The sequence below is a fragment of the Tripterygium wilfordii genome, chromosome 4 (assembly GCF_013401445.1).
Source record: "Tripterygium wilfordii isolate XIE 37 chromosome 4, ASM1340144v1, whole genome shotgun sequence".
In the NCBI taxonomy this organism is placed as follows: domain Eukaryota; kingdom Viridiplantae; phylum Streptophyta; class Magnoliopsida; order Celastrales; family Celastraceae; genus Tripterygium; species Tripterygium wilfordii.
This window is the reverse complement of record NC_052235.1, coordinates 7,299,689-7,317,179: the sequence shown is the minus strand read 5'-3', so window position 1 is coordinate 7,317,179 and position 17,491 is coordinate 7,299,689. Positions and strand designations below refer to the sequence as shown.

The following is a 17,491-nucleotide window of genomic DNA, read 5'->3' as shown; positions in this document are numbered from 1 at the left end:
TTAAGGTTTTTTTGACATGAAAATAACCAATCAAATTGTCAATTTTGTCGGTTCGGTTCGGTTCGGTCAACAGCGCTACTCAGTGGTAACAAAACAAAACAAAACATATACTTTAGCAGACATAGTTATAAGTGGCTTTGGATGCCGGTCTGGGTAGGAAATTGAATGCTTCAAAAAATATCTGTGTGGGATAAGACTTGAAGATAACCAAAGTTAATGAATTGAATTGGTGGCAACCATTCCATCACTAGTCGTTCAAGCCATTTGCTCTCTTACTTTCTGGGAATTAATTTCCACAAATTGGGGTTCTCCGTAATCTGCATCACTAGGGTGACAAAATTTTGGCTTCGAGTCAAACAACATCACGTGTTTACAAAATATTTACACGTCTAGACTCTAATTCAGATTGAATTTCATACGTATGTAATTAATCAAACTCATATTGATTTAAATTCGGACAAATAAATTAAAAAATAGTATAATTTGGATTAAGGTTCGGATAAATAAACCGTTATATTTGAATCCATATTTTAGACAAACTTAATTTATTCTAGATCGAACAAATTCAATCATTTAGACTGAACTACTTCTGTCATCCTATGTATAACTGTATCTGCCCCAAGAGATGTAGAAGATTCTAGTAAGCTTGGATCATGCGAGGGGTGGTTAGACACACAGTATGTGGTGTGTTACTTCTAACATTACAGTATTCCCCATCTGTCGGCAATAATATCCCGACTGTACGCGTGTCAGTCAATGGGAGGCACCAAAAGCCAAAGAAACTGTTGTTATCCTGAATGCAGCATATACATGTCATTTTAATTTCTTACAGCACGTATTCCCAAGAGATATTTCAAAAAGAAAGTAGATGGGAATTGAATTGGATTGGGAGTGTCGGTAGTATGATTACACGTGTCAGAATCACAGGAATTCTGCATGCTTTGAATAAGAGCTTAAATACATGTTCTGAACCGTCCACATGTCATCAAAAGCTCCTCCACTGACTTTATCGATTCCCAAACCCTACACCGTCCAATTTCGACTTTAATTCTATTAAAAAATTTATTTTTTTAGGTGAAAAAAAAATATTAGAGTTTATAAGTTAAAAATTCGTATTTAAGGTTTAGGCCTTTAAGACTTAATTTTTAAGATTTAGGATTAACTTAAGGCCATGCATGGTTGAATGTGATAAATGGAATATGGAGTTGAGATACTATGATATACACATTCATTTGAAATTCATTTTGTGTCCATAGTGTGTGTGTGTGTTTCCCATCACTACATGAAACAACAATGTAGCATGATTTGATTTAGGGTTTAGAAACCTAAGATTTAATTATTTGGATGATAACTTAGTTGGTAAATCTCTCCAGACCAAGCCATATGGATTTAGAGGGTCGTGATCGAGTTCGATTTTCACTGAAAACAATACTCTTTGTGGCCACGTGCTAGGTTTTTGCCTAATTTATCATGAAACACCCAAAAAAAAATCCTAAGATCTTGGGTAGGGTTTATGGATTAGATAACAAACTGATTAAGGATGCACATGTTGGATTTGGATACGGCACTTTACTAAAATTAGTAAGGAACTTTAGTACTTTTCATACAATAACTACTAAACATTAGTAAGTGTCCAGGTGTCCTTCCTTAACATTAGTGACTGGTGACTTATCTTTTCGATTACATCACCTGCATCTCCTATAATCCACTGGTAGTTACTATTCCTCCTTCACAAAAGAACAGATGCAGAAACCCTAATGGAGAGAAGTCCATATCTCCCACACCCATCAAAGAAAAGATGATCACATTGTAGGATAAGAATGATAGAATGCATACACACTTTGATGGGCCATCCACAAAGGCCCAAATGTCCATACCTAAACCAAAGGGAGAAAAAAAAAAAAGAAAAAAAAAGAGGAGAATAATCCTCTTTTTTTTAAAAAAATTCATTAACCAAGTGGATATAACAACAAAAATTACATTTTTGTCTCACCCCCTTCCAACAAAAAAAATAATAATTAAGATGACATGATCGATTGTCATTAAATTTTATTAGGGTTGTTAAAAAAACCATCAAAATCGAAATCAAAATGATTGATAGGTTTTTTATAATACAAAATTACACATTTCTTCATTAAAAACCGAATCAAATCAATAAAAAAATCAACTGTTTGATCGATTATTTTCATGTCACCGAAACCGCGAACACCTAAATTTTATGGTCAAAGAAGGTGTGTAGACCGTGTAAACGTGTGTTGGGTATTTTAGTAATTCCAACAGAATTTGCGGATAAGATTGGCCTTATTCAGATTTTTGCTCAAACCCGTGATCTCCTTCCTTCCTTCAATCTCCTATAAATTCGACCCTCCCCCTGACTTCTAAGATCGTATCTGATCTGCTCAGAAAAAAGAGAAATTTTCAGAAGAGAAACAAAACCAACAACAATGGCAGGAATTTTGCACAAGATTGAGGAGACCCTCCACGTAGGAGGCAACAAGAAGGAGGAGCAGAAGCCTGAACAACACCGTGTTGAGCACAAACCAGAGTGTCATGGTGAGCAACACAAGGGAGAATTCCATGGAGGGGAGTATCATGGTGAGCAACGCAAGGGAGAACTCCATGGAGGGGAGCATAAGGAAGGGCTCGTGGACAAGATGAAGCACAAGCTCCCTGGTGCCTCACCAGGCGCTGCTTGTCATGACGGTGAGAAGAAGACTGGTCATGACGGTGAGAAGAAGAAGAAGAAGGAGAAGAAGAAGCATGAGGATGGTCATGAAAGCAGCAGCAGCAGCGACAGCGATTAGAAAAACAAAACCTAATTCCAGGTAAATTTTTATATCTAATTTTGAATAAATATCGTCCATTCCTTTATTAATCTTGAGATCTGAACATTTTGAGATCTTTTGAAAGATTACTCATTAGGTGTTTGTGTTGATCTGTTGCTTTGCAGGTGGCAGTAATGGAGTATGAACTTTAATATGTCTCTTTCAGTTCTTCTTTTTCGCTTATGATCTCTATTATGGCTTGGAGTTTGGCTAAGTAGTGAATGTAAATCCCAATATAAGTTTCTTATAAAATAAGGGTGTTTTATTGTTGTTTTTGAAATTCTTGTTGCCAATGAAAATCTCTCTCCCGACCGACGAGATGGTTAAGTATATATTCGAGTCGTCATATTCGCGCACATAATTAGAAAACAAAAAAGTTGACAATGAAATTATTCAGTAAGTGGGAAAAATAAAATATCCATTTTAGAATTAAGATACTCATCTCCAACCAGAGCATGGACAACCATCATTAATGGAATGAACCCCAAGGATAAAATCCCGATAATCTGTATCATGAAGACACCGTAATGAACAAAGAGCAGCAAGGGGCTCAGCATAGATGGAATCAACTCCACCACAGACCCTTTCAGACAAGCAGATCACAGCAGATCCCATATGGTCACGCAGTATAGCCCCAGCCCCAGCCCCAGCCCCAGCCCCTATTTCGTCCGTAGCAGCAAATACAACACCATCAACGTTTAACTTTAGGGAACCAACATCAGGGACATTCCAACTCTTATCCGCCCGCTCCGAAGAAGCAGCCAAGGGAACAGATCCACGCCTAACACAATTAGAAAGAAATTCTATAGCAAAAGAGGGGACCTTAACCACCATATCTCCCATATTATTAGCGACCAAACATTAACCCTCGTGTAACAGCATGTTTCGATTATAGTCGAAAGAGACCACAAACCAGTAGCAAATTTAACTTGATCCTCAGTCGAACCCAATTGAAGAACTGCACTCATCCAACCCAATCCCTGAACTGCAGCCCACGGCCTAAAGTAGAGATTAAACCAAAGTCAAGGTCAAACCATAATCTATTCGCTATTGGGCATCTCCTAAAAATGTGTTCAACATCCTCAAACGCACCCCCACACATCAAGCACCCAGCAAAGTTTCCAACATGTCGCTTCACTAAATTTGCCTGAACTTAGCTAAGCATATATATATATATATATATATATATATATATTCAGGGTCAATCTTCTCCGTATGTACACGTATAAATGTAGATCTTGGCTTCCCATCAACTGCTCATATGATATGTTAATTTTTAATCCCAAAACAAAAACATTGTCCAATCCAATTTTATTTTATCTTTTTTTTCAATGGTGGGCACAACATGTTGAGCGAGTTCTGGATGGATTACAGTATAGGCTTCAGGCCCTATAATTGGTTAGTACTTATTATGGGCCTACATCTCAGCCCATAGAGACCCACATGATGAAATTAGGGAATTAAAAAAGGCACTTGCAACTTGCAAGTATAAATACACGCCGGTGCTAGATCCGCTGGTTATATTTGTCCGGTGTGCATTTGTGTGAGTGTGGGTGAGAGCTTGCGGGATACATGTGTGTTACATGTGTACAATTATATTGCCGGACAAAAAAAAAAAACTTGCAAGTATAAATTAGATTAGGGAGACTAATACGCATTCATATGGTTACTTCCTAAAAAGCAAAACATAGAGAGGTCATGTAAACACGTTCCTTAATGTGTGCATTATCAAATTCTAGAGACTAAAAACACAGTGACCTAAAAAAGTAAAAATAGAGAAGCACTACATGTGATGGAATCCTTAATATATATTTTTTCCCTAACGAGAAATTGATCGACACACCATGTAATTATAAGGACTTCGGACTAAGGAGAGGTGGTTTGGTTAACAATCGATTGAGTAAGGGGGTATATTTGTGTTTAAAGTTCGATTTCAATTGCAAACATATTTATTTGCGGTATTTGAAAACTAAAATTACAAAGATTTTTTTGGACATGCGGCCATATAGGTAGTTCTAAAGAAATTTGATGGGCGTAAAGAGTTGATTCTTAAATCACTTAACTTTAATAAGAATTAATTAATCTTAATAACTTATCAGTTATCACTCTTCAACTCCCTTTGAGTTGTGTAAATTGTAAAGACATCCGTTAATATATCCATTATCATACAAATTAATCATGATATTCGATCGATCATATCATTAATAGAGTATACAGACCGTTTAATGTAGTTACGTATAGGTGGCACGTGGTGATTTGTCTGTCAAGTAAAGAATGACAGCGGAGTTGCCTCATCATGTGACAACCATGGCATTTACACGCATTTAACAGAGGAAGTTCTGCAAAACCTCTGGACCGGTTTCTGATACCCATAAAGGAAATCTCTGTCTGCCTCTCTTTCTTTCGAAACCCAGATGAATCTGTCTTAGATTCTTCTCTCATCAGAAAAGTTAAGCTACAGATCTATCCTTCTCTTTCTACAATTCCCAGGAGAGTGGGAGACAAGAAGAAGCAGAGAACATGTCGACGCCAGCGAAGAAGAGGCTGATGAGGGATTTCAAGAGGCTTCAGCAGGATCCTCCGGCGGGGATCAGTGGGGCTCCCCAAGACAACAATATTATGTTATGGAACGCTGTCATTTTTGGGTATTTTCTTCCCCTTCATTTCTGGGTTTTATTTTGTCTTGATTTGGTTCGCTTTTGTGTTCTCATCCCTGATATGTTTCTGATTCTCTTGGTTGTTTTTTGGTTTCTTTTTCGTGGTTTCTTCTTTTGTGGGTTTGTAGGCCAGATGATACTCCTTGGGACGGAGGTGGGTATTCCAATTCTTGCTCTCTTTTTTTGTAGTTACATGTTTCTGTAACTTCATATGCTATTTGGTTTCTTTTAAGCAAATTTCAATTGATTGAACTGTTTGTGACATACTGTTTTGGATTTTGATGTTTCGTGCATCTAAGTTGGTTTTCCTGCCATGAAGAGATATAATTGATAATTCATAATTTTTCCGAGTATATTTATAATTCTCGTGAAGGTGTTGATTATGGGTCATGGTTAACTTTAAATTTATGTTTTTTATATGTGGAATTGTGGGCCAAGATTCCACAATCAATGATTGCAAAGCTCAGATAGCATTAGAGAATCCTTGACTGGGAAGGCTCCGGCCAATGAAGCTCTCTCAAGTTAGTAGAGTTTCCACCTATCATTATCTCGTACGGTTTGTAAAGTACATTATTTTTTCATTTCTCCCGGGGGATCCCTTTCATTGTGTAGGTGATCCCTCTTTATAGTAGAGATCCGATATCTTTTTGCTAAAGATATGGATCTTCATATTGATTCGGTCAAGTAGATTTGCACCAGATGTGTTCAGAAATAGGCCCTGGAGTTCTCTTTTTGTCAAGAGCAAGTTCGACGTTTTGGTTTATTGATAATGGTGGGTGTAAATGCGCATTTCGAGATAAATATGGGTTGATTGATTGGACATGAGCTCGACTAGGGACTGGTTCAAGGTTTGTATGTTGAGGGAATTTGCTAGATGTAGGTGAGAGGCAGGGTAATCGTTTTCGGGAGGGAATTTTGTCAGGCGAGATGCTTTACTACAAGGGCTGAGGTCAAGACGATTAGGGAATCAAGGTCGAAGGAGTGCAAGTCTGATTTTAAGGATGTAGGATTGGCGGCGGCGAGGGGAAGAATTTATGTCGACGGCTTGGGGTCGTATCGTTTATGAGAAGGGGAGTTAGTGTTGACGTGAAGAACATTAGGAGGCAATACTAGGGTGAGAGGAAGAGGTCGGAGTTGGAAATGATGTAGGAAACAATAGATAAGAAATCATTGAATCACGACTTTACTGGTCAACAGTTGAATGAGTTTTGGTCATTACGGGAATAATACTCTATGATCCAGATGTTCATATTTTTGGTGTATTTAGTCCATTAAACTTTTCTTTAGCTTAACTTTAATGATAACTAGATCACTGATGTATTTCTTAATATAATGGACTTTGTTCTACCTTTTTTCCTTAAGAACAATTTCGTTTCTTGTTTTGCATTCACCTTCCTTTTGCTTGGCTTGGCCTCTTATTATATCCATTTCTTATGTAACATATTCATTATGTTACATAACTTTTTTCTGAGTTTTCAGGTACGTTTAAGCTGACTCTGCAATTTACAGAAGATTACCCTAATAAGCCTCCGACAGTCCGCTTCGTCTCACGAATGTTTCATCCTAATAGTATGTCAGCATCTTTAATAAGTTTCCTATCATCAAGTAACGATAAACTGCATCACATTTAGTTTCTCTTAATTTTTTCTTTAAAAAAACCTTCTAGGACTTAACTTGCATGGGTTTTTCGTTTAAGTGTTTGTATTTGGTCTCTAACCATATCATCGATTTCATCAGTTTATGCTGATGGAAGTATTTGCTTGGATATTTTGCAAAATCAGTGGAGTCCTATATATGATGTCGCTGCCATACTCACTTCCATCCAGGTGTGACTTTCTGTGACTCATTTTCAATCATTCTCATTCTTCTTCAGCACTTTCTTATATTTTCATTATAACATTAACTGCGAGGCCTCTATGCTCGACTCTTTTTTCCCTGTTTTTGTGTGTGTTTATGATAAGAACTCACATATGCAACTACCTCTGAGAATGAAATAGGAGAATAACTGGTAATATTACTTGGAATAGAAATGGAATTACAACTGGACAGAACATAGAAAGATAACTCTAGCTTTCAAGGAGCATAGGACCTCCCAAACTTGGCCTAATTTCTCCAGATAAAACGGCCAACCTTCTTCCACCCACTAAACACGTGGTCCTCTGCTATTTAGCCACGCGCCTCATTTCTTACTCTCTTGTACACTTGACTAATAGGTCTATCAGTTTACCCCTTCCTTCCTACTTTCCTCCTTTATTAAACAACTTCGTGTTTTTCTTTTGGATGTGCTATTGCACTGTCATTGCTGTTGCTCACTTCTTCAGGATTTTCGTTTAGTTTGAATACAACATGCCTTTGATTTGTTTTATTTACAGAGATTCTGGCACTTAATTTTAGATACCTGACCTGGAGGCTTTGAGGAATTTGAGGAATAGTGAGGGAGGGAGGGGGGAGAGGGCTTGTGTGAATATGCAGGGTTTGTGCTGTTTTTGTTTTCTGCTGGCTGTATGGTGTCTAGGATACTAATTTTTAAATTTGGAGTTTGGTTAATGTGTTAGGCGCAACTTTGATTATCTTATTGATATTTGAAGGCATAGAGAATGCATTAGAGCGTAACAATATTAAGCGCATAGTAAGATTGTGCCAACAATGAACTTCATCAATGAGTTCCCCCTTCAGATCATGTGATGAATTCCAGATTTGACAAAAGTTCATTTTTATGAAACCTTGTCTATTGAACCTTCAGTTACTTTCTTCATTTTTTGTCTGAATATATGAAGATATCTATCTATATGGCCATCTTCAACTTTAGCGAATCTCACAGTCAATTGTGTGTTCTGTCGTTCAGTTTATGATCGCTTTCTTCTTCAATACAGGTAAAAACACCAGTGTTTTTCTTTCCCAGTTCAACCGAGATTTAATTGGTTTTATATTTAACCTCTGAGACTTCACAACTATCATTACTGACTAGTGTTTCACATAAGTGATTATACATCTTATTTGAGATTTTATAGAACTTGCACTTTTGAGCCATGCAAATGCTAACAAGAGATTTGTGTATTGACCAGTCCCTGCTTTGTGATCCTAATCCAAACTCTCCCGCAAATTCTGAAGCAGCTCGAATGTTCAGTGAGAATAAGCGGGAATACAACAGAAGAGTGCGTGAAATAGTGGAGCAGAGCTGGACAGCTGACTGAGGACGTATTTTAGTGCTCCGACAGCCCCTTACATAGGGGCAAAAAAGAAGTGCTGGTGATGGGCTCTTTTCGGGGACCTCCCGTTAGATGTTGATGTACCTTATTTTGCTTTCACATGCATGGCTTGTAGAAAATTTGTCTGCAAAACTTCATTTCTGCCTCCTAGACAGCTAAGCTAAAACTTATTTTTCAATTATGAGTATGCTTTCTTTCATATGTGGTCTTCTATAGCATGTGCATAAGATACCAGTGGTGCTGGTTACTTGGTTGTGGTTGTGAGAAAGTGGGGAAAGTTGTTTGTAATCTTTTTCTCAGTATTTGGCATAATTGGTTGACAATTTGTTCTCGTCAACTCCTCATCATATCCAAGCAATGGAGATTGAAGACGTGCCTGTGCTTTTAGAGTGGCAATGACTGATGAAATCCTGCTGCAAAACATACCATTCTCAATGATTACTCTGCAAATTGTGGTTGATACAGTAGGCTGATGCCGTAATCTATCAAAATCTAGGTTAAAACTGTACATTTAACTTGACACAAAACTCATCAGCCTGTAAATGTCATTTCTGTCTTGAGATATATATCCACAGTTTTTGTCAGAATGAAGTGCAGTTCTTAACTACATTTCATTCTGCTATTTATGTAGCAGAAGTGTCATACCAGAAGATTGTAAATGAGACATTACAAGATGAAAACTCACAAAATGCAATGAGGGTTTACATGGATTCACTTGAAAACTCATGAAGAGGACAGAGCACAAACTCTAAGCTAGATATGTTAACAAGAATGACCAAAAGTTAAATCTACACAATTTCAAGGCAGAGGATTTGCATAGTGCAACAAGACACCTTGTTTAGGATTATATGCCAAATACCAGACAACTCTTGACAAGGAAACCTCATCATCGCCATCAATTCTCCTTGTTTCATTCGTACATAAAAACCATTGGGACCCCTAGAGGCTAGAGTTTCTAACCAGGGAGCACGCAAATCCCAAAAATGAATACAAACGGTGCCCCCTTCCCTTCCCAATTAAAAACCAAAAGCTATGCTCTCCCTCTCTGAAAAATCTTCATTGAAGTTACGCGTATGAGTTCATAAGCAATCTCTAGAAGGATGAATTGATTAACAAAATCAGTCTGGGAAGATTCTCAAGACCAAACGTGAAAATTCCGCCAAGAACAAACATCAAAATGAAAGCTAATAATATCTTAGCAATGTACATAGAACTGATTCCTGTTCTTCCACCCTTCTTCATCTGATCTGGGCCACCAGAATTCTGCCGAAGCAAAAAACGAGAAAAATGAATAACTGCTCACCATAGAGGAAAGCTCCAAAGTATTACTACATTGCCATAAAAAGACTTCCTAATTTCGTCTTTCAACCATATTAGACAGTGAGTAAAATATCGATAAGAACCAGACTGTTTCTGCAGTCTAATCATCACAAGGCTACATTATACACTCCCGGAAAGAGAGAAAGGAAACGCGGGGAAGCAACAAAAGCTAAAGAGTTGACAAAAATTTATCCAATCCGATATCATGTCCATAAAAAAGATTCCCACTTTAGTGTCTTCAAATTGATTTCTAGCGCTAGCTGCTATAAATGGCCATACACAACATCCCTGAGGCACTAACTAGAGTTGCAGCAGGTCATGAAGGCCATTCCGGAGGGCAATCACTTTTCCTGCTAAACTTTACCAACTGCCCCCTACCCACATGCGATTTCAAAGTGTAACTTATCCAAAAGCATTGTACTGCAGTTTTGAGAATTGTAAGGGTTACTATAAGCTTTTCTCGCCGATATGCAGATTATATCATTAACAACTACAATGATATACCATGTTAGAAGAACAGAAATTATCAAATCCTTGTTCAATACATTGACACTGGTGTCTTATTCATGTCCATATTTATCCCACGCAGAAATCCCCGATTCTTTTCCAATTGTCCCAAAAACCACTTGAAGGCTTCCAACCTTCCATGAAACATTAATAGTCTCAAATGAATATTATTAGAGAAGAGAATAAGAAATCCATACCGCTACAGTGGGAAACAATTTTGGAATTAGCAGAACTCCTTCTGCCTTTCTAACACCTATTTCAAGAGAACATGTGTTAATGAAATTCAAAAAAATACTGACTTCAAACTTAAACAACTAACAAGCTCCCCACAAAGTCGGTGAAAATTTAACACAAATAAAATTCAAATACCTCCATAATCTGAATCAATAACAGTTTGTAGCTTCCATCCGTTTCCGAAATTTACAAGAACTGCGTCAGGGCCGAAACTTATGGGTTCTTCTCCATTTCTGAATGCTTCAATATTCAATGCAAGTGACATCCCAATATCCAATGTCCTGTTTATCAAAGACACCGCAAACCCTGCCTTTGAACCCGCCGCAAAGCGACGGATCTTACCCGTACTTTTGCATGTAACCTCCAAAAACTATAGCAAGATTGCATATTAATATATAATTCAACTACTTCATAATAAAGGTAAACAATTCCCGAGCACAAAGTTCCGTAGTGGATTGGGTCAGGGACAAACATGATGTACGTAAACCTTACCCCCCGCATAATAAGTGGAGAGGCTATTTCCAGGATTTGAACATGTGACCTCTAGGATGCACCCTTGCAACTCTACCATAGGCCACATGTTCGACTATTTCAAGTAAGAGAAAGAGAAACAATTCAGGGAAAAAGAAAAGCATTGGACAATCACAACTTAATCACTTCTCCTGCCTAATGTAATTATGCGAATTTGGCCCAGTTGCAAATATCTCATGCTAACGAAATGGCTCCATGGACTCATTGAGATAGAACTTAAACAATAACTTCAACAATACAAATAACTAACTCCCACAATTTTACTTAGTTTTAAATATTTTCTTGATCTTACCTGATCAATTGGCTTATATTCCTCCAAAATGGTGCTCTCTAAAGACATGAAATTTTCAATAAACGACATAAATAATCAAGAGGGACTGCATTAGACTTGCAAGAGCATAAATGAAGCATATAAAGACGAGAGGGAGAAGGATTTGGACAATTGAATTTGGAGGAATCTTCAGCCGAGGACACCAGAGAGAACTTCTCTGTGGTTATGCTCTTTGGGTTTGGACATCATGTCATAGTAAGCTGCCTAAATGGATGATGAGTCAGGTAAATAGTACGTGGTTGTTTGTAAAAATGAGCCAAAAGCATATCCACGGCCAAGGCCCAATAGATATAATTTTAGGGGAAACATTAAGGCCCAGTAAGCAACTCTCGTGCACAAGGCTCCCACGGTGGGTGGGTCGGGGATATGCAAGATGTATGAGTATGATGCACCCGAGAATAACCATACAACTAGAGGCCATGAAATCACACTCAACAATCCTAGTTTCAACAAGAGGATTTCAAGGTCGAAAATAAGAATGGAATTCTCCGGTCATTGGCAATAATAGCCAAGAGAAGGAAAAGAGTAAAGACAGTCTTTCTGTCATAAAAAGTATAATTAGCAACAAAATTATTGGAATTTACACTGGGGATGAAAACGCTAGGATCACAGAAGAGAATGGTTAAGTGAAAATCTTCTTTCCTAAGAGTACATAGATTGCCTAAGATAATATTTAGGGTTTAGGAAATCATGCTTTAGATGCGTAGGATTTGTCATCTAATAACTGATAATTGTAAAGTTCTTAATATCCAAATCAAGAATAATCAGCACGTTTGAAGATAAGTTTTTATCTTTTACTTGGAAAGGGTATTATGAATTATGCAATATGCACAAAAGTTCTGACAATTTTAGGATCACAAACAATCCAAAAACAAAGCTGAGCTCACAACCCCAGTCCACAAAACGATCATGATATGCAACATGCCACTATATTATGTAAAGACCCAACAAGCTAACATACGTTATAATATCCATGGGGCCAACCCCCAAGGCCAAGGACATAGCAATTGCACGCCTGCATGGTCCATGTGGGACAAGCAATCAAACTTACCCAAAGTAAAAGTCGTGGCAAAGCCTCAGACACTCTTGATGTAAAATAATAAATAACAAAAAAATCCAAGAATCCTACTGAGAGCACGCACAACTGGCAATGACAGTCAAGAAACATTCATATGGTAATTTAGATTGACCAATAACATCTCAAGGATCAAAGGAAGAAAATCATCACAAGAGAGCTGGGAAAATGGCCTTTAACTGCAATAGCTGCATAGAATATAATACGTAACAAAAAAACCAAATGTATGCCAGGGTGGTAAATGATGCATCCAGATTCCAGAGAATAGCTATACACAATCTCCTCTCTGAGGTCTGAATATTAAATTTCTTCAGGATCGTATATCCCTAAGCAACTACAACATGTTTAACAAGAGACTGAATATTAATTATTGAATTAAACTTATTTCACAGTAAGAGAAACGATTCAGGGAAAAAGAAAAACATTGAAAAATCACATAACCACATCACTTCTCCTCCAGTCCTACTTAATGTAATTAAGTAAATTTTTCCCAACTGTAGGCATCCCATGAAAAATAAATGACTCAATGCACTCATTGAGATGAGACTTTAATCAATATAACTATTTAAGTAACAAAAAAAGCGCATTAATGAGTACCACTTCGCTTTTTTTCAATATTTTCCTAATTTTACGAGACGGTTTTTCATATATTCCTACAAAAATTTCTCTAACGACACAACAGAACCATCGAGAGGGATCGCATGATATAACCCACAATGAAAACGTGCCAGTATTCAAGTGACACATGCAGAGACCACAAGGCATACACACTACATACACATTAGCGAGAAAGAGAGAGATAGAGGTAGTTACAGGAGGAGAATCTGGATGATCGACTTCCGAGGATTTTTCTGCCATGGACGAAAGGGAGAAGGATCCTTCTGCCATAGAATGGGAAGAGGACTCTTCTACCTTTGAAGGATGAGAGGAGGATTCTTCTGCAATGGACGAAAGGGAGGTGGACTCTTCTGCCATGGACGAAAAGGAGAAGGTCTCTGTACTCTGTTGTTGGTCTTCTGCTTCTGAGTCTTCTGACATGATATCGTACTAACAGTCTAAAGTCTAAACCACCTAAATGGGCTAATGGGCTTCTAATCTAAGTCTTGTGAACACAAGGTAGTTGATGAGCCCATAGCTTAAATAAGCCCAGTAGACATAATTTCGAGGGAAAATTAAGGCCCACTTCAGATTTATATTGTTTATTAATACAATTGTTAATTAGGGGATTTATAATTGAGTCGGTATTTGAATTATGGTGTTTTTCAATCATAGATGTAACGGATCCCACAACAAATGTGTGGTTCCCACGATGCTGGTGTGCATATAAGAATTCTCTATGCATATTTATACTCAAACCTAAGATTTGAGGCTCTGTAATTCTAAAAAAAATTCAGAATTCTCAAATTTTAATCCAAGGGCATATATCATGCCACATAAATTTCAATACCCTTTGACATTTTTTTAGAATTCCAGAAACCCAAATCCACATTATATAATCTGCATTATATTGTACATTCCTAAACAAAAATCTCATGCCATAATTAATATATAAGGCATGTTCATAAGTACTGTCATTCTCAAAATTATCATCACATGATAAAGATTAAGAAATCAATCTTTGATCTTTGATCTTTGCACATGCTAATGATAAATACCCAGTAATTTTTCTATACAAATGTACAATCAATTTGCAGAATGTGAAGCAATGATATCTTTATCAACATCATGCATGTTTTAAAAATAAATGATACCTCTAATTGCACCATAATGTAGAGTTCCCTACAACACAACCAAACCCTGAAGAACCCAAAACAAAATATCTCGCTTTTAAACCACATCTCAAACATACCAAAAAAACTGAAGAAAACAGGGGGAGGGAGAAAAATGTCAACAAACACAACTGAAAAGTTGTTATTAGGAATTCAACGCTTGGAAACACCTGGGGTGGAGACCATCCCATGTAATGGGAATCCGGCCATCGAGTCTCAGCAAAAACGAGGATATCAAGGCTAAAATTGACAAAGGGAAAAATGCTGATCTAGATAAAAATGAAATTTTCCGAAGAGAAATGTGTGATAATCACTGTTCCTACGAGGGGATAGATTATCGCTGTATATCGTTTCTAGCAGGTAATGCTTTAGATAAGTAAATCAAACCCATGAGTTTCGGTTGATATACAAAATCAAGAATAATTAGCATGTCTGCAGATAGGAATATAAATACAACTATAGGATCATAATCAACCCAAAAGAAAGCTGAGGTACGAAAAGGCAATAACCCCAGTACAACAACATTACCATGATATGCAAATTCACTATATTATGTAAGAAGCCAACTGAAATTATAGTTTCAATTAGGCAAACAGCAGCACATTTAACAAGAATACTACTGAGACTCTGAGTCTGAGAGCATGCAAATCTCATCATGACAGCCAAGATCAGCGTACACAGTAATCTTGATCGACCAATAACATCCGAAGGATCGAAGGAAGAAAATCACCACAAGAGAATTGATAGAATGGCTGCAAGAGCTGTATTGAATATGCTTCTCATAAAAAAAGAGCTGTATTGAATACAATAAACAAATTTATGCACCCACAGAATAACTTTACATAATCCCTTCTCTAAATTTCAAATTTCTTCAGGATCATATGTCACTTACACATAGAGGAACAAAAAGACACAGGCAATGATATAATAGGATTATTTATCTCTAAGCACATGTACCATGATTAAGGCGAATCCTATACTTACTACGCAAATGGATAAACCTAATCATGCCTGCATATGCATCATTGTAAGCAGAATACCGTAAATTCACCAAACATATTATGGTCAGTTTGATATAATCACGCGAAAGATTTTCGAACTGGCGCCTGGTGACCATCTTCAAAACTTTTATTGGTTATCCCAATTCTTCAATTTTTTGCTTCCCTTGGGTTTAGCAATAGGTGCATTCATCCCAGCCATTTTCGCATTATATTTAGCCCGTAGAGGATCATTGTATGTCCACCTGCAAAACCAAGTAAACAATAGGGTCAACCATTGTTTTTCAATCATAACTAACAACCTACAACATTGTATCAAGATGCCTAATTTATGTTACTTCCTAATTTTTTAGAGTGTAAGCTCATTGAGAAAGATGAATCGTTGAGAAATTTTTTTTTAAAGAAGCTATCAAGGCACCTAAAGCACTTCCCCATCTACCATTTCTTCTGCACTATCACAAACTTTTTATGTATAATATTTGCTTTCTGCAGACTAAAGTTCATCCTATGAATCAAAAGAGGCAATAAGCAGGCAGATTAGGAAGGAAAACTTACGGATTGTTCCAATCAGTTGTATCCTCATTGACAAGGTGAGTCCATTTTGTCCTTCCACTACGACCAAAGTGTTTGACCTGCATAACCTTGGGCAATATGGTCTTGTCCATCTTATCTTCTCCAGTTGGGGCAGAGAAATCACGCTGGTAAATATCAGCAGTTCCAACAGTTGCGGCATGGTCATCAGCCTCGTCTTGGAAGAAGGCACCCTTGTGGTAGTATTTCTGCATAAACCTCCATTTCTGCTTTGGTGGAGGAGCAGCTTTGGGATTCTTCCTCTCCCACTCCCTCCTCTCCTCCTCTGTCATGTTCCTCACCCTCTCAATCTCTTCCTTCTCCTTCAACAATGCCTCCCTCTCCTCTCTATCCTTCTTGATCCTTGCAATCTCTCTTGTCTTCCATGTTTCATACTCCTCTGCTTCATTGACATCGTCATCAGTATCAACATCAGCAACATTTGCCTCCATCTCCAAATTTTTCTGTATCAGTGAATCCTTTTGAATCTCCTCAACCACAATCTTCCTCGTCTCCAACTTCCTCTCTTCCAATTTTCTCTTTGCCAATTCCTCAATTGCTATTTCTTCCGCCTCAAGCCGCTCACGCTCAGCTATTGTATCTCTCTCAGACTTTGGCACAAACACAGGCTTCACCATTGCTACACCTCTTGTGTCTTCTTCAGAGTCAGTTTCATATTCAGACTCTCCTTCCTCCTCTTCCTCCACTTCTTCCTCCTCCTCTTCAGGTAGAAGAGCAGCCTCTTCTTGCTCCCTCTGAAGCATCTTCTCCTTAATCCTCCTCCTCCTCTCCTCCAACGCATCCTCATCTTCTTCCTCCAATTCCTCTAGCCTTCTCGCTTCCTCTAATTCCGTAGAAATAATCTCGGCTTGCCTAATACGCCTGTGATCAGCCCTAACCTCTTCACGATTATCGATCCTCATCTCAGCGAGACGGCGCAGCCTTGGGTCATCTTTCACCGCAAGATCAGAATCTTGCTGATTAGGGAAAGCCTTCTCCAAGGCGGCCGACCTGGCCATACGAATATCGCCATCTTCATCGACATCGTCTGCCCACTCCGGAGCCTTACCAGGCCAATACCTCTTGACCTTCGTTTGCCCGATTTTCCCTCTCAGCTTATCGCGAATAGCGATAATGGTATCGCTAACACCAGCTGTAACCGACATATTGTTGCTGTGGTTCTAGCTGTTTCAGATTGAGAGCGGTTAAGCAAATTAGGGTTTTTAAAAAAGTTTGAAGCTTTGATCGAAGAAAACCCTGAGGAGAAGATATTGGGGATCGATTTCTCTAGTTCGCACGTGACCTGACTTGAGTTTAATCCAATGGTTCTTAGCACTCTCAGCTAACGGTCCAAAATAACTTGTATAAAAAGTAAAAAATAAAATAAAGCCAAAGTGGTATGTAAATATGTATGTCTATATCCATATAATTTAGAATAGTAAATGAAAAGAAAATGTTAGGAACC

At 37.8% G+C, this 17,491-nt stretch overlaps 4 protein-coding genes across 4 annotated transcripts; 2 read left to right on the top strand and 2 right to left on the bottom strand.

Annotated features, from left to right (window-relative positions):
* Positions 1-2,374: 2,374 nt before the first annotated feature.
* LOC119996163 (protein SRC1) lies at positions 2,375-3,105 on the top strand. Its single transcript, XM_038842701.1, has 2 exons — positions 2,375-2,825; positions 2,951-3,105. The coding sequence occupies exon 1, from the start codon at positions 2,445-2,447 to the stop codon at positions 2,802-2,804; it is 360 nt and encodes a 119-aa protein (XP_038698629.1). The 5' UTR covers positions 2,375-2,444; the 3' UTR covers positions 2,805-2,825; positions 2,951-3,105.
* Positions 3,106-5,148: 2,043 nt separating this feature from the next.
* On the top strand, positions 5,149-9,028 carry LOC119997564 (ubiquitin-conjugating enzyme E2 2). The gene is made up of 5 exons (XM_038844679.1): positions 5,149-5,470; positions 5,611-5,636; positions 6,962-7,051; positions 7,220-7,308; positions 8,548-9,028. The coding sequence occupies exons 1-5, from the start codon at positions 5,346-5,348 to the stop codon at positions 8,674-8,676; spliced, it is 459 nt and encodes a 152-aa protein (XP_038700607.1). The 5' UTR covers positions 5,149-5,345; the 3' UTR covers positions 8,677-9,028.
* Positions 9,029-9,502: 474 nt separating this feature from the next.
* LOC119997563 lies at positions 9,503-13,742 on the bottom strand. The gene is made up of 4 exons (XM_038844677.1): positions 13,503-13,742; positions 10,888-11,122; positions 10,716-10,771; positions 9,503-9,954 (listed from the first exon to the last, which is right to left on the bottom strand). Exons 1-4 carry the CDS (start codon positions 13,725-13,727, stop codon positions 9,784-9,786), a joined length of 687 nt encoding a protein of 228 aa, XP_038700605.1. The 5' UTR covers positions 13,728-13,742; the 3' UTR covers positions 9,503-9,783.
* Positions 13,743-15,198: 1,456 nt separating this feature from the next.
* Positions 15,199-17,279, bottom strand: LOC119997562 (microfibrillar-associated protein 1-like). Its single transcript, XM_038844676.1, has 2 exons — positions 16,012-17,279; positions 15,199-15,701 (listed from the first exon to the last, which is right to left on the bottom strand). The coding sequence occupies exons 1-2, from the start codon at positions 17,190-17,192 to the stop codon at positions 15,587-15,589; spliced, it is 1,296 nt and encodes a 431-aa protein (XP_038700604.1). The 5' UTR covers positions 17,193-17,279; the 3' UTR covers positions 15,199-15,586.
* Positions 17,280-17,491: the final 212 nt, after the last annotated feature.

Coding starts and splice junctions, on each gene's coding strand:
- LOC119997562 (XM_038844676.1), bottom strand. CDS start 17,192: ATGTCGGTTACAGCTGGTGTTAGCGATACCATTATCGCTATTCGCGAT. Junction 15,702..16,011: donor ACAACTGATTGGAACAATCC/GTAAGTTTTCCT, acceptor TTGGTTTTGCAG/GTGGACATACAATGATCCTC.
- LOC119996163 (XM_038842701.1), top strand. CDS start 2,445: ATGGCAGGAATTTTGCACAAGATTGAGGAGACCCTCCACGTAGGAGGC.
- LOC119997564 (XM_038844679.1), top strand. CDS start 5,346: ATGTCGACGCCAGCGAAGAAGAGGCTGATGAGGGATTTCAAGAGGCTT. Junction 5,637..6,961: donor TGATACTCCTTGGGACGGAG/GTGGGTATTCCA, acceptor CTGAGTTTTCAG/GTACGTTTAAGCTGACTCTG. Junction 7,309..8,547: donor CCATACTCACTTCCATCCAG/GTGTGACTTTCT, acceptor TGTATTGACCAG/TCCCTGCTTTGTGATCCTAA.
- LOC119997563 (XM_038844677.1), bottom strand. CDS start 13,727: ATGTCAGAAGACTCAGAAGCAGAAGACCAACAACAGAGTACAGAGACC. Junction 11,123..13,502: donor ATCATCCAGATTCTCCTCCT/GTAACTACCTCT, acceptor ATCTTGCTATAG/TTTTTGGAGGTTACATGCAA. Junction 9,955..10,715: donor AATTGTTTCCCACTGTAGCG/GTATGGATTTCT, acceptor TTGCTTCGGCAG/AATTCTGGTGGCCCAGATCA.